Below are 20,925 nucleotides of genomic sequence, written 5' to 3'. Positions count from 1 at the left end.
CCAGCAAGGGAGAGTGCCTCGATGTCCCTCTTTTCCAGATGGGAAATGTATGCATTTGGCCTTCCAGGAGGACTAAGCATTCATTTAGCACCTGCTATGCACCAGACACTGTGATGGCTGTAACAAATTACAACAATAACAGTAACATCAGCTTTGAACATTCGTTAGGTACCTTCAGTATGCCAGCCTCACATGCTAGGCAATTCAGACACAACCACTGTTATTACAGCACTAATACTAATGGTCAACATTTATTGAGCATTCACTATGTGCCTAGTGCTGTTCTAAGAGCTCTGCTACAATGATGACCCTTTGAAAAGAAGCCTTGGTCAGCTGCACTATTTTAATAGCTCCTAACTGAGGCAGAGGAGTGGGAACTGCGCTGGGGCCTCTGTCTGGCCACATCCCATGGATGCAGGTAAGGATGGGAAATGGGGCAAAAATGAAGACAGGAGGTGGGGCTCCAGGCAGAAAGCAGGCTGCGAGCTCCCCCAGGCCTGGCTCCATACTCTCCGGGGTCCGTGATCCTATGCTGAGTTAGAACAGGTGGGTGGACTTGTATAAGTTCACTGGGGGCAGACAGTCACCACCTCTGCCCTCCCTCCTTCAGTTCATGGGTTCTGTCCCCAGACTCTGAGGTTCTCAGGGAAGATCATAGGGCTGACGTGCTGAGGCCTGGAACGTTCTTGGGGTCCTCAGGCCCTGCCCCAGCCACCTGTCCAGGTGCCATACCCCTAAGGCAACCTTTCAGCAGGACCGACTCAGAAGGGGCCCTTCACCCTGAGTTGCTGCCTTCCAGCAGTGCCCAGGCTTTGCCAGCCTCACCCACCTGTCTCTTCGCTCAACAGCTCTTTACAACAGGCTCCACCTTCTCCAACAAGACCTGACGGGGCCACCCTGCTGCTCTCTGGGTCTTGGAGGTCTCTATCCTGGCCAGCACGTCTGACAGCCCTGGCCCCCCACACTTGCCCTGATGTCTCTCTAGGTGCCAGGAACCCCATTGCTGAGAGGTGTATCCTTGGCATCTGGAGGGGTTCTGAGCCTCCAGGAGGCCCAGCTCTGCCAGTGAATTGCTGTGTGATTGTGGCAAGTCACTCCTCTAAGGTTGGGATTCAGCCCCCCATTGAATGCAGGGTCCTATGGGTTGGGTAGAGGGGGCTCACCTCTAGCCCTGCTTGACCCCTTGCCCCTGAAGATTGCGATCTGGTGAGCCTTGCAGTAGTTCGACCAGCTGGCACGGGAGGTTCTGAGAAGGGGCTGTAGTGGAAGGGGGAGGCTGAGCATGGGAGGTTCTGGGTTGGCTCCCCCTCCTGTCTATTTAATCAACTGTGACTCTACCTGTGGTGTGCCTCCACATATGATTTGGCAAAATTGTTCTGCCCATGGGGTCCTGAGCAGACAGACCCCAGGTGTTGGGGTGGGAGGGAGCCATGGGTGAGTATGGGGGGAGAGATGAGCTCTGAAGAGTCTGGGAGGCACAGATTAAAACCTGCTCCTTAGAAACTTAGGGCCTGGGCCCAGGTCACCTGGGCCCTGGAGGGGATCTGGGCGCCAGAGCAGTGGTCGGGAGCCCAGCCAGCACCCCTGGGGGATGAGGGAAGCAGGGAACCAGAGGGAGAACTCAGGAAGGGAGGTCTGGGCAGGATTGGCAGTTGGAGACCTCCTGGCCAGTGGGAAGGGAGGGGCTGGCTCTATTCTGGCAGTAGAGGTTTACCAGATATCTACTACGTACCCAGCCCTGGGCCAAGCTGGACCCTGCCCGAATGGAACACACAGCATTGAATTGTGTTTATTACAAGGTACAGAGGACTGGGGACTTCGCCAAGGCTGGGGACCTCAGCCACCTGGGAGGGAGGGGAGTTGAGCGCCCCAAAGGTACTCCCAGCACACATGCTGGGGCCACAGCCGGCATTTGTTCTGGGGGTAGAAGGGACAGACAGTGTGGCAGCCTCGGTCCAGCCTCTCTTGCTCCCCACCCTCTGCAGGATGGAGGGCTCTGGGGCCCATCGCCTCCTCCTGACCAGGTCTGGGTGGTAGCCTGGCGGACAGCTGCTTCCTCCTCCTTTGCCAGCTGCTGCTGCTCCACCATGGGGCAGACCTGATGCACTGACTGGTGACCTTGGCCAGACACCTCCTTTTGTTCCTCCCTTTGCAGAGGAGATCCAGACAAGCGGGGAGGGAAGGACCAGCTGCACTGCAGAAGGCAGGGTATGGGGTGCTACACTTTCCAGGGACCTGTCTTTGGGCGGTAAGGGGGGAGTAGGCTACTTCCTGCAGACCCTCTCCACGGGATTAGACCTAGCTGCCGGCTTCACCCTCGTCGGCTTCAAAGTCTTAGATAATCCATCTAACCTGGGCCTTCAGGACCCCAAGACTGGGTCACTTGAGTCCTTTGAGACCTCACAAGGCAACAGAAAAAAGCCTTGGATTTAGCTCCAGGCTCTGGGCTAACAGAGCTGGTAGTTCCCAGGTTGGGAGGCAGGGGAGCTCCTCCAGCCCCCAGCTGAGGCTGTTTGGGTAGAAAATTCCATTCTTGGTCACTGATTGATTTAACCAAGGCTACTTCTGTCTTTAGGGGCTTCTAGAACATCTGAAATGTGAAGGAACTCAGCACAACCCACCAGTTATCCTGGTGGCCACAGGGGGCCCTCTTAGGAGCTGGCACCTTTTATGAGGACAGCAGCTGTCAGTTAAATACTGTACCTCATTGAGCTGAGGATGGAAATGTGACCAGGAAGTAAGTTGGGCATTAGCTGCATCAGCGTTAGCTGCTGCGTGGCCGCCCCTTCCATGGAAAGACCCAACATTCTCTAAGGAGAGAAGGAAGCAGCCAGAGCCAGCCATCCTCCCATTCTGGGCTCGCCCTCACCAGCCAGCTCACACTGCCTGGTTAGGGCACACATCATGGAGTGGTAGCTACTCCCTGGCATGTCTGGGGCTCTTTAGGAAGGGCTGGGTGGATTCCTATCTGCATCTCCCACAGCATTTTTGGCACAAAATGCCCTTGCCAATGCCTGACTAATCCTAGCGGTAACTACACAGGGATGGTGTTAACTAGGAGAGCACCTCAGTGAGGACGGGAGCTGTAGAGAGAGGGATCCAGCAGGTCTGGTTCCCAGCCCAGTCCATTTACTTGTCAGTGCTCCCTCACATGTTAGGACCAGGAACAGGAGACCCAACCAGAGAACTCTTGGGGGGCTGTCAAGATACCTCTATCCCTTTAAGATCTGGAATCTTCAGGGCCCAGAGGAAGATGCCAGCACCCCTGGCAGTTCCCACTGGTCAGGAGAAGTGTGTGTGTGGGGGGGGGGGGGGCGGGGCGGGGAGGACCCTTTCTCTTGCTTCCTATTGGAGGAGGATGGCTCCAGCTCTGTGGGTTCCATAGCTGTCACAGCAGCTCCACTTAAAGGACCAGCTCCTAGAATGAGGAGAGGGGCACAAAGGGAGCCCCTTCTTTAGCACCTAAGAGGCTAAATCATTTAGGGTGGTGGGCAGGGCTTCCAACCTGGGGACCTGGGGATCTGAGCCCCTCTCGCAACTCCTACCCTGCTCCCAACACTCCCTCCACCACCCCTCCCACTGTGGGGTCACTTCCCAGTTCTGCTGCTGTCAGCTTTGGTCCCTGGAGGAGCAGGGCATCCTGGCCCTTGGCTCAACATGGCCAGCTCCTGGGACTGTGGGAGGGCCACAAGCGAGGGGCATTTATCGCAGAAGTTTGTGAGTGCACCTGTTTATGTGTGTGTGTGCATGTGTGTGTCATGTAGGCAAGTATTTATCTCTGCGTTGTGCGCCTGAAGGTCTGAAGGTGCACAGCTGTGTGCACAAGTGCACATTATGTGTGTGTGTGTGTGTGTGTGTGTAAGAGGGTCAGAGGCTCTGAGACATTCCCGAACACTTGTACACAGGTTGGCTCTCATCCTCAGCGCCTGGGAGGAGCTAGTTCCTTAAAGGAAGGGGATGGTGAGTTATTTCACAAAGTGGTTGGAATCCCCTTAAACCTGGGTTGGATATCAGAAATCTGCAAGCGATTTACATAAATTGAGGCCCCACATTCAGAATGGGTTCTGAGTTTGGTGTGCCAATGAAAGACCCTCTCCCAGGTCCTGGCAGAGCTGCTAGCCTAATACCTAGGTGCCAGCCCACTGTCCAGCACAGGCTTAGAGGAGCTGGAGCAGTGTCAGCCTGTGCCAGCTCACTAGCGGCAGGGCAGGCCAAGCTGCATTGAACAGAGGGTGTCGTCAGTCCTCTGGGGAGGACTGGGGGAAATTGGAGAGGAGGCCAGATCCTGCCTGGCGGGTCTGTCACCTTTGTCTCAGCTTACACTCCCAGGGAAACTGGTCGGCCTGGGTGGAGATTGGCCCCAGATATCAGGGCCCTGAGGATCCAGCCCTGAGCTCCAGAGAGAGACAGGGCAGAGTGTAAGGTGTGGCCTGGAGACACTTTGGCAGGGCCCCTGTATGAGGCTGGTCTGGAGGTGCTGGAGAGACCAGGCTCATGAAAGGAGTCGAGGCCGGGACTGTTCCCACCTCTGGCCCTGGCCTCCCACCTTGTGAGGCGGCTTTTCACTGTGGCAACAAGAGCAGGCTGGGCCTCAGCGGTCTGGTCCGCTCGACTGCTGCTTTGCTATGTGACTCTGGGCAAGCCTCTTCCCCTCTCTGGTTCTCAGTCCCCTCTTGGTCCTCTGGGGGCCCTTTCAGCGGGATTCTGGGTTTCCTGCCGGGAGCTTGTGAGAGAGTGAAGGAGGATGTAGGAGGCTGGATCCTGAGACGTAGAGGGCATCGGGGAGGGGTGGGCCAGGGGAAGCATGGTGGGGAGGAGGGAATCTTCTCTCTTGCCCTAGTTCCTGGCTTAGATGTGACAGATGTTGAGGCACAGAAAAGAGGCGACTCTGGTCCCTAGGCCCAGGTCAGCTGCCAAAGGCTAGCTGGGGCTCTCCACCCCCAATGTGGCTGTGCTCAGGATCCTGTCCACTCCGCCTCCCTCCAAAGCTCAGACACCTCTCATGCTGCTTTCTTCTGAGGATGTCAACCTATTCCCAGGGCCCAAGGTATCCCCTGGGACCCAGAATCTGTCTCCACCGCCCCTGACCCTGGGAGACCCTCAAAAGGGGAGGGGCTAGAGTATGGCAGCTCCTCAATAACTCATAGAGGGCCTTCTGGAGATGCTCGGTCTCAAACCCATCTCTATCCAAATGATGGACTCTGGGCCATGTGCAGGGATAGCGGGCTTTTCAGAATTCTTGCTGCTCACTCTGCCTTTGAACAGGAGCACCCTGGGTCCTCTTGTTGGAAGGGTGGAGACCAGCAGAAATCTTCCTTGTGACAATCCCCAGGGAGCTGAGGGGAGGCATCTGTGGCAATCCCCTTCAGCCTCCCTGTCAACACCAAGTCCCAGCCTTGGGATCCCCAAGTCGCCCTCAGCCTCCTCACCTTTGCTGCTCCAACCTTTTGAGAGGTAGATGGCAAGGGACAGGGCTGTGGAAGCCAAAACTCAGCCTAAGAAATCTTGACCTGGGGGGCTGGCCCGGTGGCCGAGTGGTTGAGTTCGCGCGCTCCACTGCAGGTGGCCCAGTGTTTCGTTGGTTCGAATCCTGGGCGCGGACATGGCACTGCTCATTAAGCCACGCTGAGGCGGCGTCCCACATGCCACAACTGGAAGGACACACAACGAAGAGTATGCAACTATGTACTGGGGGGCTTTGGGGAGAAAAAGGAGAAAATAAAATCTTAAAAAAAAAAAAAAAGCAAAGAAATAAAACTAAAAAAAAAAAAAAAAGAAATCTTGACCTGGGACACCAAATATCTCTTGGTTTCATTTTTTCCTTTAAGCTCCTTGGAGAGGGCCTAGCCTATGTTCCACAGCCTGGCCAACCTGCCCACACAGGTGTGGGTAGAGGAGATTTGGAAGGCCCCAGGAGATGGAAATTCATGGCTTGCATTGCCCCGTTTACCCTGTTGGCTGAGGCCCGGCGGGATGGCCTGCCCCAGGGGAGTTCAGCCCGATGTGGATGAGGGCCCAGTACATGGTCAGACAAACAACACACAGCTGTCCAGAACCTCTGAAGCACCGTTTATCCAGGCCCCATGGAGCCGAGTCCCCCAGATGCCCACCCCCCAGTCCTTTGGGAGCACAGGCCCTGCAGTGGCCCTTGGCCCGAGACCCTGCATGTTGCCCAGCCCTGTCGGCTCCTGGGCCACAGACCCATGCTTGCCTACCTTCAGCCCATCAAAATGGGGCCTGGGAATGAACTGGCCTCAGACCCTCCTCTATCCCATGCCCGCACGGGCTCCATTAGTTGGGGCTAGCTCAGCACCATGTTAAACAGCTTCCTTACAATTCCCCTTAAATAAGCCCATCTCCAGAGCAACCCCCCACCTTGTACCCTGAATATATTATTCTACTGGCTTGTGCCTTCTAGAGAGTGGAGGGGCTCTCTCCTCCTGCCCTCTGCTCCAGGGAATACCATCTTCCTAAAGGACCAGGGGAAAAAGTTTTCCTCTCAGCCCTGGGGCAGAGATGAGGGGAGGCCTGGCTTGGAGTGGAAAAGCCAGGAATCCCCATGTGCCCCTCCCTGCCCTCACTTCTCCTTGCCTTCTCAGCAGGCTGGGTCAGGTGTGACTTACCCAAGGTCAGAGACCCAGGACCCAGAGTCCTGACCCATCTAGGAGGCTGCTCTGGTTTTCACAGCCCAAGCTAGCTCCAGGGCAGGGCCCCAACTCCGAGCTTGCCTCTGGCCTTGGGCGCCTTGCAGTTCTCTAGGCATGGAGGGAGCTGGCGAGATTCCAGCTCTTCACTCCGCTCTGTCCTGGACCCCTGGACTTCCTCCCAGCACCTTCCGTCCCTAGTGTCCCCAGGTCTCCCTGGCTCTGGGGACACTCAGACAGCACCAGGGCATGGGAGCAATGGGGCTGGGGCCTGAGCAAGCCTGTCCCTGGCCTGAGCAGCATCTGGGCCCAGACCAGGCCTCACACCCAGTACTGGCCGTTCTTAAGGGCAGGGTTTTGTGTCCGGCAGAACTGAAGAAGCTCTGGGTCAGGCTGGCCCCCTGGTGGGGGCCCCTGGCCAGACACGGCTGTGAGTGGGATGGCCTGGCCTGGCTCTACCTTGCGGAAGGTCTCAGTGTCGCCAGCCAGGCCATTGCGGGGCTTAGCAGTCAGCACCTGGACGTTGTGTTTGCCTGTCTTGTTGCGTTTGCGGAGGTAGAAGAGCAGGGGCAAGATGAGCGCCAGGAGCAGGAGGACCAGGCACACGGGGATGATGATGCTGAACATGTTGGCTTCAAGAAAGCCCAGGAAGCCCCCACTAGCCATGGTGGGCATGGGGCTGGAGGCTGCTGGAGGCTCGCCCGTGGGGGTGACACTCTCTGGCTCCCCTGCTTCTGTCCGAACAGCCTCAGGGAGACTGAGCAGGGCCACACTGTAGGGCCGGGCTGCATTGTAAGGCTCAGTGGCAAAGTCCAGTGAGGCCACAGCAGGCGGGACACCCTGGGCCCACAGTTCCAGAGTGAGACTATCCCCTGTGGGGGTGGGGGACATACCCTCTGGCCTGCCCACCTCCAGCCCCAGCCTTCCATCCTCAAGGTCCTGCTGAGTGAACTGCTCCACAAGCTGGCTGCCCCTGGGCTCCGTCCTGGCCTGGGGCATGCGGACCACACGGCCGTGCTGGGGTCCCGCCAGGAGCCGGAAACGGGGCATACTGCCTGTGCGGTTGGCCAGCTCGGCTGCATCTAGGACAGTGGAGTCCAGGCGCAAGGTGGCACCCTGGGGCCATGGCCCTCCTGCCCACACATGCAGCAGAGCCCTCACGGTGACGTTTACTGTGGCTGACGCGTTGGCACCCCTGGCAAGTGCCAGGATGCTGAAGTGGTCACGAGAGGAGGAGAAGTTGGTGAAAGCAAAGACCACCTCCCCCTGGTCTACCTGGAGCTGGCTGAAGGCTGTGGCAGGCCGCCCACCCACCAGGAGATGCCCGTACTGGGGCCCCTGAGTGAGGCGGTATGCTGCGTCAGGCTCCTCCCGATCTGAAACTACCTGGAGTTGCTGCCGGCTCAGTGAGGAGCGCCCTAAAGCTTGGGGCACCTCTAGGGGTGCCTGCAGTTGCACCTCAATGGCAGATGGCAAGACATCCACAGCCAGGGACATGGGCAGGGGTGGGCTGGCCCCATCAGACACGCTCAGCTGGAAGATGCCTGCCACACTGCTCCCATTGGCCACAAAGGCCAGCCGCCCGGCGTCCACATCAGCCTGCGTGAAGTGGGTCACAGGCCCTGGGCTGGCCCCTGCCAGGCTCAGGAAGCCGTTGTGGGGTGCCCGCTGTACCTCGTACTCAATTTCCCCGGGAGCCGAGTCTGGGTCAACCACATTCAGCTGGGCCCGGGAGATGGGGATGCGGGAGCCACGGGTGAGCCGGAGCGGGACGGAGGCCTGCAGCTGAGGTGGCCGCTCATTCACATCCCGTACTGTGATGGCAAAGGCCTCTGAGGTTTGGGGTCCCGCCACTGAGGCCCCTGCTGGCCCTTGGAGGTGGGCACGGAAGCGGAAGCCATCCTGCTGGGTGCCCCCACCTCCATGGGCGTACACCAGCTGCCCTGCAGCCAGCTCGGACTGCAGGAAGTGGGGCCGCCCGGCATGGAGGGGCTCCTCGGACACCAACAGCTGGCCCCGGGTGGGGAACTGTGTGATCTGGAAAAGCACGTCGTGTTCTGGGCGCTGCGGTGAGAGAACGCTGGCCAGGAGGTTGGAGGCGTCGAGGGCAGCTGTGGTGATCTCAGCCCGCTGGCCTTCGGGGACCCAGAGACCTAGGGGTGGGACATAGACTATGAAGGTCCAGTCCACTGAGGGAAGAGCCATGGACCCCAAGACCAGGCCCTTGGGGCAAGGTTGTGCCTCCTCCCTCAGACCAAGTACCCCAGAATGAGGGTCAGAGTCCCCAGGAGGACAAGGACCATGTCTGCCTTCTGATCTCAAGGGCTCCCCACCTGCCCACCCTTCCTATAACTTCCCAGGTCCTGGGAGCTGGCACGAGCTGCTGACCCTGGCCTTGTGTCCCCTCCTCTGTGGGCCTCTCCCAGTGTCCCCTCAACTTTGCCAGCCATGATGTTGTTCACCTTTGTTCCTCCAGAGGCGGCTGGGGTGCTGAGGACAGGCAGCCTCGAAAGATACAGCTACAGCAAGAGTGGCGGCCACATCGGGGGCAGGAGGCGAGGACAGCAGGAGCTCCAGGGCATCATGGGCCTCCCAGAAGGGCTCAGGGGGCATCTCGTGCTCATACAGAACATTCCCAGCGTATACCTGTGGGGACACCCCATGGTTGGAGGAGAAGAAGGTCCAGCCTATGGTGCCCAGGAGCTCCCTCCCAGGCTGGCACCGGCACTGGGCGTTGCGGTCTCCCTGCCAGCCCCTCAGTGCCCAGCCTCACTTTCGGCTTCCCTGGCTAGGCCTATCACTGTGTCTGTGACGGTGCTCTCCCTCACTAGCTCAGTGGGTCGCCATTAGGCAATCGTGAGCAGTGAAGCGCTGAGTCCTGGAGCCAGATGACATGTCAAATCCCAGCTCTCCCGCTTTGAACAAATCACCTCATTTCTCTGAACCTCTGGAGAGAGTAATACTCCACCTTCTCTCAACCACTTCCACCACCTCCCTTCTTTCTCCTATGGTGTCAATTTCCCCCGAAATGGATCATTCCCATTGTCACAAAACTATGCTATTCTGCCATCTTAAAAAACTTCTAACTTCACTTTTTCTACCATTTGCCCCCCAGTTCTCTTGCTCTTCTTTGCAGCAAAACTCCAAAAAGAATAGGCTATACTCTCCCCCCAAGCTATCCTGAGCACACTCCACCCAGGCTTTTGTTCCTGTGATGCCATCAAAACTGCTGTTGCCAAGGGCACCAATGGCCTACGTGGTCAGTTCTTGAACCTCATACTGCTTGCCTGCTCAGCAGCATTTGACACAATTGAACACTCCTTCCTCAACACACCAGCCGGCTTCCAGGACGTTCTGCTCTCTTGGTTTTTCTCCTACCTTTCTAGTTTCTCCTTTACAGACTCTCTTGTTGGTCCCCCTGTTCTCCCCAAAGTCCACGCTTGGCCTCGAGACTCTTCTCTATCTACAGGTGCTCCCCATGTGCCCTGGATCACTCTCACATCTTCAAATGCTAGCTATGTTGGTGACACCCCTATTTGTATCTCCAGCCCGGACTGCTCTCGCCCGAACTCTGCACTCATATATCCACCTGCTTCCTTAGCAGCTCCTTGTGGATGTCCAAGGGCCACGTCAGACTCAGCCTGCCCCAGACAGACTCCTGACCTGCTCTGCCTCCCAGTCTTCCCACGGCACAGGATGGCAGCTGTGTTCTTCCAGGCTCAGGCCAAAGACTCTGGAGTCATCGCTGACTCCTCTCCTTATCTCACATACCATCATTTCTGGCCTGGATTATTGCCAATAGCCTCCTAACTGTGTCCCAGCCTCAGCGCCGCCCCTTCCCCCCCGGCAGTTTGTTAACACAGAAGCCAGAATGAGCCTTTAAAAATGTAAGTAAGTTTATGTCACCCTTGCTCAGATAGTGCAATGGCTTACTGTTTGACCACGAAGACCTCGTTGTGACCGGTTACCCCTGCGACCTCATCTCCTACCACTCCCTCTACAGCAACTCCACTCCAGTCACCTGCTCTTCTCTAGGGCTGTCTGCGTGTTAAACACTAAGGAACATTCTTCACTTCCATAAAGAAATAAGTTCCCTCCCCCTTCTAACTCCAATGTGTCCTCTTGGCTTATCTTTTGTTTTCCCCTTTTAGGAGACACGGGGAACTATGTTCCTTCTCTCAGAAAAACAAGACTTGTGCAATAGTAAGATGGACACTGAGCGTGGTCTGAGTGTGCGGAGGCCCTCAGGGCAATGGGCTGTGGTGAACCCGGGGGCACTGCCCATTCTAAAGGGGGAGCCAGACCTGGTCTAAAGGGGGAGCAAAGCCCTGTGGAGACGGGTGGCTGCTCCTCAGCTGATTGTTGTAAGAGGGAACACAGGCCTTTCAAGAAACTGGAAATCAGGTTTTTTGGTGACATCTCCCCAAGGTTATAGGTTGACCATTAATTAAAAAATGTTAAATGCACTGTGCAGGCCAAATAAAACACATCTGTGGGCCAGATGTGGCCCACAAGGACTACCAGCTGTAACCTCTGACGCAGGCTGAGGGGTGGGCAGGAAGGAAATGGAGACCCCTGGGAGTGGGAGCGGGAGGCTGGATGCCTAGGTACAGGAGTGTCTGTGGGTGGGAGGTGTCCAGTAGGGAGTGAGGCAATCCCGACAAGGTGGGGAGGAGTCCCTGAGCTCTGGGAGCAAGCAGTGTCCTCTGGTGAGAGGACTCTTGCACTAGCAGTCAGAACGCAGAGTCCTGGTTTTGCCTCTTACTAGCCATGTGCTCTGAATAAAGTCACCTGACCTCTGTGAGCCTCATTTTCTTCATCTGCAAAATGGGGACACCTGATCCCTGCCCCACCCAGCTCAGAGTATTGTTGGACAGTGGTGCTGTCAGACACTCCCCAGTCCTGCCCTGCCCCCTTCTCCAAGGTGGGGAAGGTATCTCTGCCACACCGCCCCTCCCAGCTTCCCTGGGTGGCACTGCCAGCCTGGCCCCCTGGTGGCCACTCAATCTCATCCTTCAGATTGCTGGGGTGTGGGACAGTGTAGCACTGTCAGGTGCGGGTGGGGCCCTGAGGCCTGGTCCTGTTCCCTCTCTCTTCCTGGGCATCTGATGACAAAGGCTCCTAGGGACTCAGGGTGCAGTTGCTGCAGCCACAGCCTGCTGAATATTTCATTGTAGGAAGAGGGCAGGAATGGCCACAGCAGAAGCCAGGGCTCCTGGAGAATGGAGAACCCAGGCCTGCGGGAGGTTGATGTGAGAGACCCGAGCAACCTTTTCCCACCTCGTTAAAGCCACCTCCTTCCCTGATGCCTGAGAGTTCCCCACCTGCTCTGCCTTTGGGGAGAACCAAGGCTACCCTGGCCCCCCTGGCACCTCCTGAACTTAGAAGGGGCATTAATGTAAGTCACGGCTGCCGGCCCCACTGGCACAGTTAGCACAGAGAGCTCTGTGATCCCAGCAGGCTAGCAGTCTGCCTCTTCCCAGGGCTGAGTTCTAGCTTTTGCTGGTGGCCTCTGGTATGCTCTGGGACAGCTATGCCCTAAAGATGCCATGATGGACAGACGGCAACTTCACTCTCAGCTCTACCTCCTCAGCTGCCTTCTGTCCACTCATCTGCTGCCAGGACCCCCTCTGCTTCTTGCTGGCCCCTGAGCTGAGCCCCAGGCTCACACCTCTGCCTGTAGGCCCAACAGCTGCCTTCATCTAACTCCATGCCCCTGAACCAAGCAGTGCCCCTCACCAGCCACTCGGGTGTACTAGTGTCCCCTACACAGTGCACCCTTTCCAGCCCCTAGGGTCCTGCTGCAGCTTCCTTCTAGAAGCCAAGCCCCAGGACCCAATCCCTGCTCTGGGCTCCTGCATTCTCCTCCCTCCCCTTGTAACACTAAGCCCCTTTTGCCCTACCAGCCTGGTGGCTCCTGGAAGGCAAGGCATGCAGGGCCTGGAACATGGCAGGCCCAGGGAGTGCCTGCTGCCAACGTTGGTACTCGTGTCCATAGGCAGAGTGTGCCACCTGAGGCTGGAGGGAGTCTGAGCGGGGGCTGTAGAGAGTTGGGCCCTTACCTCGGCCTGAGTGAAGTTCACCAGGGCCTCCCCAGTGCTGCCTTGCTGGGCACGGAACAGCCGGCCAAGCCGGGGGCCCTGTACCACGCGGTAGAGAAGGTGGTGGGGGTCGGTGCCTGCGCTGGAGCTGGCTCTCAGGCTCTGGCTGCTGAGCGGCTGGATGGACCCTGCGAGAGGCAAAAGGGGCCTGTCAGCCTTTGGCCAGGAGCCAGGGCAAGGCCTGCCACTGCTAGAGGGGTGGCATGACCCTGGCATGCCACCCACATTTGGCAGACCCACCTGGGCAGATGGTCAGGGTCCGGCTGCCCTCCAGTGAGAGGAGCAGTTGCTTCTGGGCCACCACGTGGAAGAAGTGTCCATGGGAAGTGTGCTCGCCATCGGAGAGGCTGAAGTGGAAACCTCCGTCCAGGGCTCCTGAGGACAGGAGTGGAGTTGGGTCTCGCAGGCCCATGCTGGCGCCCCATCCTCAGAGCATCCCCACCTCTCAGCACCCACCTCTGTGTGAGAACAGCACGAGCCTGCCATCCAGCTGGGCCTGTGTGAAGCTGTGGATCTCAGTGCCTGGCGCTGCCTGCAGCACTACCCGTCCATTGCTGGGCCGCTCGATGGTGTAGACCAGGTCCTCAGGCCCTGAGTCGTTGTCTGTGCCCCTAAGGGCCTCCGTAGGGATGGGCACAGTGGCCCCCTCCCACATCTGGGGACACAGGACTGTGAAGGTTCTGCCCCTACCAAGCTTACCTTCCTTATTCCTCCCCGGTCATGGGGCCACCATCGGGGCTCTGAGAGCACTGTAGCTCAGGCCCTCAGCTGGCATCGAGGCCTATGCCTTTCTGGGCCCCCTGCACAAAGGGCCCTCCACCCCATTCACCTTCCCCTGTTACCCCAGGGCCCCCACACCCAGGCTCCCTGCTTTCCATCTGCCCTAATCCTGCTGTCCCTCAAGGCCAACTCATGTCCCCCTACCTCAGGAAGCCCCCAGCTCTTAGCCTCACCAGGTTCTCACCCCTCAGAGACCCTACCTACCCTGACAGACAGTGCTGCTTAATCCAGCCCTGTCCCACTGGCAGGGCAGGGGTCTCCCTTCAGACCCTCCACAGCAAGTTTGGGCAGGGGCTGGGCACACTGGGGAACGTGAGTTTTGCCTGCCCAGGATACTTAGAAATGGTCTCCCCTTCCAGGTGAGAAAGAGGGCATGAAGCATGGAGAGCTGGAGGCTGATGGCTGGCTGTCGTCCCGCAGCATGGAAGCAGCACTGGGATGAGGGCCCAGGTGTTTCCAGTGCAGGCCTGGGCCCCAAGCAGATGGGTGAGGGATGCCTGGGTGTGAGCAGCCCCTTCCCATGCTCAGAGTGAAAGGGAGATCCCCTCAGGCCTGTCACCTGCCAGCATGGCAGGATCCTGTTCCCAGGGTCCTATTATACATCCTTCTGGGTCAGCAACTTGTGGGCAGTATTGGGGAAGGGATTCTATATCTGGAAAACAGCCCTCTTGCATTCCTGGGCTCCCTCCCAGAGCCCCAGGAGGACCCCAGCCGCAGGTCTGGAAGGAGGGCTGCAAATTACGCGGGCAGGGCTTTAGCGAGGCTTCTGGCACAAACACGGTGGATAGCACCCCCTGGTGGCCAAGCTGCCACACAGCACCACCCGCTTGTGGTCTCAGGGCAGCCCTTAGCCTGTACCCTCCATAGGCCTCTCCACCACTGAGCTGCTTCCCACAGGCACATCCTATACCACCAAAGATGCCTAGCGCCCCATGTCACAGACAGCCCAAATCAGCCCCCTTGTGAAGCCTTCCATGGCTCCTGCTGACCTAGAGTGCACACCCAAGAAGTCAGCGTTCAAGGTCCTGCCCATCTGCTATCTTGCTGTGTGGCCTCGGTCAAGCCACACCCTTACTGTTATACCAGTAACTACTTTTGTGACCGTGAAGAAGTTCTGTCACCTCTATCTGGGTCTCAACCTCCACCTCTGCTGAATGGGGGCACTGCTGCTCTGCAGTGGTATAAGGGGCAGGGGCTTGGGGATCCAGTCTGTGGCCTTCACTTTCTGGGGGAGGAAGTGGGAAGCTTAACTGTTCCCCACCTGGAGTCCACTCTTAAAGGCTTGAAAACTTTCTTCATGAGTTCTGGTCCTGAGCTATAGAAAAAGCCTCCTGCTGAGGGTGAGTCAGGGAAGAGCAGGGCCAAGTGTGGCCATTCACAAGGCTGCCTACTGCACTTATAAGTGTCCAATAACAAAGCCTCACACCTGTGTTCTATTTTCAGTATAATAGCTCTTCTCTCTTCCCAAAAACCTAGTGAGGCACGTGGCAGTGCCCCCATGTTACAGAGGAGGAAACTGAGGCTCGGGGGAGATATGTGCTGGGCCTCTCTCTGGGAGAAGAGGTGGGAGGTGGTCCTAGAATGCGCTTACCTGCAGGCCTGTGTTTGTGGTGAGGATGGGGGGTTGGTCGTTGACAGGCAGGATGGTGATGGTGAAGGCCACAGGATGGCTCTGGCGGCCTATTTCCGAGGCATTGGCTACCAGGACAAAGCTGTCTGTCAGTGTCTCGCTCCCATCATGCACATAGCGGATCAGCTGCTGTTCCACCTGTGGGCAGGCCCAGGGCTGCAGGTCAGGCCTCAGCAGGCCTGAGACTCACCGTGGGTCTTCATGACCTGCCTTTGGGTGCGGGAGGAAACTGACTCCTCTGGAAATGAGGACAATCATTTCTCCCCGAGTGAAGGAAGGAAGGGGTGAAGGAGATAGGGACAATCATTTCTGTCTGCCCAGTGAAGAAGGAATGAGATGAGGTATCTAAAGCAGAGGTGCTCCATAAACGTGGGCTCCATGCCTCCTCTAAGTACATACCCCCAGACTGGGAGGCCCTGGGGCTCCCCCTACTCTGCCCCCAGAGCTGGGCTGAAACCCCAGGGCCTCCCTGACAGTCATACCTCTCTCCAGGAGAAGGTGCCAAGGGTCCTGTCTTGAGGTCCTTCCTCTCTCTGCAGGGCCCCATGCTGGGGTGGCTCAAGCACTTGCAGGTTGAGGCCTGGCAGTGTGGGGAAGTAGGGCCCAATGATGCGGAGCAGCGGGGGGGCCAGGGTGCGGGTGCCGCCCTCGGGGACGCTGAAGTTCTGTGCCTCCAGTGGGATGGCAGCAGGCAGCACCTCCAGCTCCATGAGGACTCCCTCGAGGGGGGTACCTAGGCCTGAGGCCACATCCAGGGAGAAGGTATCACTCCAGGCCTCTGGGCGGGAGTGCAGGTACAGGACTCTGCCCTCATCCACTGCCTCCTGAGAGAAGCTCTGCACGGGGTCCAGGCTGGGTGCCTCGGCTGCCGTGGTGCCGTGAGACAATGTCACCAGATAGCCAGCACTTGGTGGGGTCTTCACCGAGAACACAATGTCTGCCGGCAGCACTGCCTCCTGGGCTGCCTGGTTAACAGAGGGTCACAGGTACTCACGGGGGTCACAGAGGAAGGCTGTCCTGGCCTCTGAGACACACATTCCCTCAGAACACATAATCACAAATCCTCAGAGTCAGTGACACAGACATACAATCTCACCACACACTGATGTGTGGACAGAGACACACATGTACGTCCTACACCTACACACGCATGCGCACATACACACAGAGAATGCCCCCGCAATTGCCATCCTTCACCACCAGAGGGTGCCCTATCCCTCTTAGAGGCACAGACTCCTAGACTCTAGGCTCTATGGAGCTGGCAGACCCAGGTCCAGTCCAAGGGCCACTGGGTGCCCCCTCACCTGATGGTCCAGCCACAAAGGGCTACACACTGCCCCCAAACTCACATTCCTGATTCTGTGCCTTTGCCTGAACTGCTCCCTCTGTCTGGAATACTGTCCCCACTTCTCTGCTATTGAAACCCCAGACTCTTCTAAGCCTAACTCAAATGCTGCCTCCTGCAGCGCGAAGCCTTCCTGATGCGAGACATGTTTAGTCACAGTCTGCCCAAAAGTCCACAGCCAGAACCACAAGAGGCTCAGAAATTGGCAGTGAGGAGAATAAGGCCCAGAGAGGGCAAGGGACTTGTTGAGGTCACACAGCAAGTCAGTAGGCCTGCTGGACAGCCTGTAGTTGCTCTGTGAGGTTCCTGGGGGGTCAGTAGCCCTCTCCAGACCCTGAGTCCTGGTCTAAAGTCTGGAAAAAGAGCTGAACGCATGGGAATCTGCAGGGGCAGCCAAGCTCCAAGGCCTATAGTCCTCAAAGTCTGTACCCATGAAAACCCTCCAGAGAACTTATCGTTATTAAAATACAGATTCTCAGGCTCCACTTCAGATAGTCTGTTGTCTGGGTGGGGCCTAGGAATCTGCACGGTTAGTCACAGCATGTACACACATACACAAGATATGTGGAGGCACGCGCCACTCACAGGCAGTTATACGTACAAGACTCCCCAGAAACCCTCAGGCACACAACACACACATGTACAGGTGCACGCCTAAGGCACGTGCTCACACCTGACCCAGGAGTCACCACAGGCACAGCCCAAAATGTCCAAGCACGCACAGCATGAAGGCTGGAGGGAAAGGCCCCCTTCATCTGGCCCGTGACCCTGCTCACACCCCAGCCCTTTACCTCCAGCTGGTCCCTTCTGATCTCAGCTGCCTCCCCCTGGAAAACATAGATCTTTTTGTGCTGGACCAGGTGCAGGGGGGCCAGTGGACCTTCCAGGGCAATGGTCACTTGTAGGGTGGCATCTGTGTGCACAGGCCCTGCCTCCACGGAGAAGGCGAGGGTATCACGGGGGCTGAGGCTGCCATTGTGGCTGTAGAGAATGGCCCCATCCACTAGGTCCTGCTGGGAGAAGGCTGTGGCAGGCTGGCCGGCCCGGAGCAGCTGTCCCCAGCGTGGGCCGGCCGTGACATGGTAGTGGACCTCATCCCCATTGCGAATGTCTAGGTTGGTGTCCAGGTGGAGCACAGCTGTGTCGATGGTGCTCTGGCCTCCCTGAGGGACCACTAGGTTGGAGCCATTGGCCACACGGAGGTAGGGCTCTGAGGCCTGCACTTCGAGCAGTGCGGTGGCCTGGTGCTGCCCGTCGGACACCTGTAGCTGGATCCAGCCACGGTCAGCCCCTGAGTGCACGAAGAGGACTCGCCTCTTCCTGAGGTCCTCCTGGGTGAAGCGGTAGATGGGCCGCGTGGGCTCATCCACAGCCACAATGCTGCCGAAGAGGAGGTCCTTGCGGGTCAGCACCAGCTGAGCATCAGCAAAGCCTGAGTCGGCATCGCTGAAGGCCACGTCGTCTGTAGTCAGCAGCCGCGACCCACCCCGGGCTACGTGGAAGACACGGTTAATAGTCTGCACGGGGGCGTGGTCATTCACGGGCTGGATGGCCACACGGAAGACGCCTCGTACCTCCTCCCAGGCCATGCCACCACTGCCTTCGCCCTGGCGGGTAGCCACAAATGGGATGTCATCTTCTGTGGTCTCCGAGTCGTCATGCTGGTAGACCAGCTGGCCATGCAGCAGGTCTTCATTGGTGAAGGATGTCACCATGATGGCCTTGTCCTGTGACCCCCGCCATGCCAGCCTCCCATGGCGGGGCCGCTCCATGACCTCATAGAGGTAGCTGGCACTGTTGAGACTCTTGACAAAGAGGTGGTCAGCAGAGAGGATGCCCTCGCCGCCCTCAGGCACCGAGAGGAGGACGTTGGTGAGGACGGGAGCATCTGGGTCACCCCTGATGTGGATGGGGAAGGTGTAGAGTGGGGAGAAATGTGGTGGAGCTGTGACACGGAAACGGAAGACGTCCTCGACTGTCTCTGAGGCACGTGCTGTGGCCCCATAGGTTACCCGACCAGCCTGCAGGTCATCCTGGGTGAAGCCCTGACCGTCTGACAGCCGCGTGCCCTGTAGCCGAAGATTACCCTTCTTGGGGGCCTGAACCACCTCATAGTGGAAGAGGGTGGGGCTCGGGCCCACCTCCTCCAGGGTGGCCTCCAGGTGGGCTGTGGTGAGGGCCTCCTGCCGGGTGTTCTGAGTGTGTAGCGGTTCTAGCCGCAGCAGCCACACTGTGGCTCTCTGGACCGTCACGGGGAAGGACAGATTGCTCAGGGTCTCCTGGCCCACCTGCACCTCCAAGGCCAGGTTCTCCACAGTGTCCTCGGTGTGGTGCTCCGGGTCGGTGCTCAGGTACCTCACGCGGCCCTGCTCCACATCTCGCTGGTGGAACGCCTGTGTGGCCCGCCACTCGGCACCCTCCGCCCCGCCGGCCCCCTGCTTCTGCAGCTCCCCAAACTGCAGGGCCCCGGTGACTCGGAAGAGCACGCTCACATCCTGCCCCACAGCATTGGTCTCCACCGACAGGTTGGCGGGCAAGACAGGTGCAGCGGAGCCCTGGGCCAGGCGCAGCCCTGTGTTGTGGCGGACCTGAATGGCTGGCCGGACAGCCACCACCTTCAGCGTGGCTGGGGGGCTGGCCTGCAGCCCGTCGCTAACCCGGAACGTTAGGTCCCGCGTGGGGCCCCCACGGTGGATGTAGACGAGGCTGCCCGCCTCCAGCTCCCGGCAGGAGAACTCGGTCGCTGGCTCCCCGGGCTGGTCTCGGCGCTCCACTGGGAGGCCGCCGGCCGCGCCGAGCAGCTGGAAGGTGAGGCCCTCGCAGGCCGAGTCTGGGTCGTAGGCCTGGAACACCTCAGGCCCCAGTGGCTTCTGAGTGTGTTCCAGGATCACCATGACGCTGCCGTGCGGGAAGATGACACGGGGCGGGTCATTGACAGGGTTGACCTGGACAGGCAGAAGGTAAGTCTGGCCCCTCCGAAGGCAGGAGGGCACAGGCCCCCGAGCGGTCACCGACACCTCCAGCACCAGCTGGTCGGAGGTGTCCTCAGAGCCATCGTGGACAAAGCGGGCCTTGTGGTTCACCACGTCCAGGAGGGTAAACATCTTCCGCGCCTGGGCGCCCGGGATGTCTAGCTCTAGCTCACCATGGCGTGCCCCGTGGCTCACGCTGAACAGCACCTGGGATTTGCGCAGCTCCGCCTCGCTCAGGTCCAGCGTGGGCTGCACGTGCCGCCACTCGAGCCAGGCTGCGCCACCTTCGGCCACCACCAGCGGGCTGATGGTCAGCAGTTGGGTGAAGTTGGCGAAGACAGGAGGCAGTCCTGGTTCTGGCATGCAGGGCTCAGGCAGCTCCATGGCCGGCCAAGCCTCAGGCGCCAGGGTGGAGAAAGCTTCATATGGCCCATAGGCATCCTCCTCGTACTCGTCCTCCTCAAGCCTGCAGCCAGCTGCCATGTTGCGAGTCAGCAAGGCTTCCCGGAGCCCCTGCCTCTGGCCATTGACGCTGAGGTCTTCCATGCAGCCCAGTAGGGAGATGTTGGCAGCTCCTGGTGCCAGGCCCAGGCGGTGTTCCTGGAGGTGGCGAGAGGCCTCTGTGTCCAGCCCCCCGAGGAGGAGACTGCCGCGTGGCTCCAGGTAGCTGAGGACCCCACGGTTGGAAGTACGTGTCGGGTACTGGTCCACAGATATTTCCAGCCGGTTGGTATCCACGTGGACACTGACCTCATGGGGCTGCCCATCGGCTACATGCATACTGTTGTGGAGTAACACAGTACCCTGGCCCTTCTCAATCACAGCCCGCAGGTGGCCCTCAAATATGTCCACATAGATGAAGTCCCCACGCCGGCCCCCTGCCTGGAAAGCCAGGGGTGCTTGTCGGCTCCGTGTGGTGAGTGTAAACTCCAGGGTGCCTTCATCCTGGGTGCCCCAGGCAGGGAAGGCAGCCAGCGAGTGGGGCCCAGAGAAGCCCAGGGCCACGTCATCACTGGCAGAAAACTCCTCAGCACAGCCTTCATGCACGTCTGCGGTTAGTGGCCGGAGGAGGCTGCGGCCGTTGAGGGTGGCTGCATGGAGGCAACCCCTCAGGGGTCGGCTGGCTCCCCTTAGGTAGGGCAGGCCAAGGCTCCCAGTACCCCCTATGAAGAGCCCATAGGGGACCTCCAGGGGGCCTCCTGCGACTGGGGCTGAGGCGTTCAGGAGCCCATCAACTGACAACGAGGCCCAGTTGTCTGACACAGTCAGCCCCACGGTGTGGAGGACGGAGTCGCTCAGCAGCGTCTCTGCCAGGGTCTGCAGCCTCAGCTCCTCCTGGCCTAGGACAAGTCTGACCTGTGGAGAGATGGGTACATGGGGGATGGGGGCAGCAATTTGAATCCATCATTCTGCTGTAAGAGCTGAGTTGGTCCCCTACACTTGGGGTCCCCAG

The 20,925-nt window shown here is 58.8% G+C and overlaps 1 protein-coding gene across 2 annotated transcripts in view; it reads right to left on the bottom strand.

Moving 5' to 3' along the window:
* Positions 1–6,048: 6,048 nt before the first annotated feature.
* Positions 6,049–20,925, bottom strand: part of CSPG4 (chondroitin sulfate proteoglycan 4) — a 35,377-nt gene continuing 20,500 nt past the window's right edge. For both annotated transcript variants that reach the window (XM_070574486.1, XM_070574491.1), the window contains 8 exons: positions 17,292–20,828; positions 15,638–16,120; positions 15,117–15,293; positions 13,202–13,400; positions 12,986–13,120; positions 12,707–12,873; positions 9,107–9,290; positions 6,049–8,797 (listed from right to left, as the gene is read on the bottom strand). In XM_070574486.1, coding sequence (XP_070430587.1) covers positions 6,966–8,797; positions 9,107–9,290; positions 12,707–12,873; positions 12,986–13,120; positions 13,202–13,400; positions 15,117–15,293; positions 15,638–16,120; positions 17,292–20,828 — 6,714 coding nt within the window. In that variant the 3' untranslated portion in view covers positions 6,049–6,965. The remainder of the gene's footprint in view (positions 8,798–9,106; positions 9,291–12,706; positions 12,874–12,985; positions 13,121–13,201; positions 13,401–15,116; positions 15,294–15,637; positions 16,121–17,291; positions 20,829–20,925) is intronic.

Source organism: Equus przewalskii, chromosome 1, assembly GCF_037783145.1.
Source record: "Equus przewalskii isolate Varuska chromosome 1, EquPr2, whole genome shotgun sequence".
Classification (NCBI taxonomy): Eukaryota; Metazoa; Chordata; class Mammalia; order Perissodactyla; family Equidae; genus Equus; species Equus przewalskii.
This window is presented reverse-complemented; position numbering and strand designations above follow the sequence as displayed.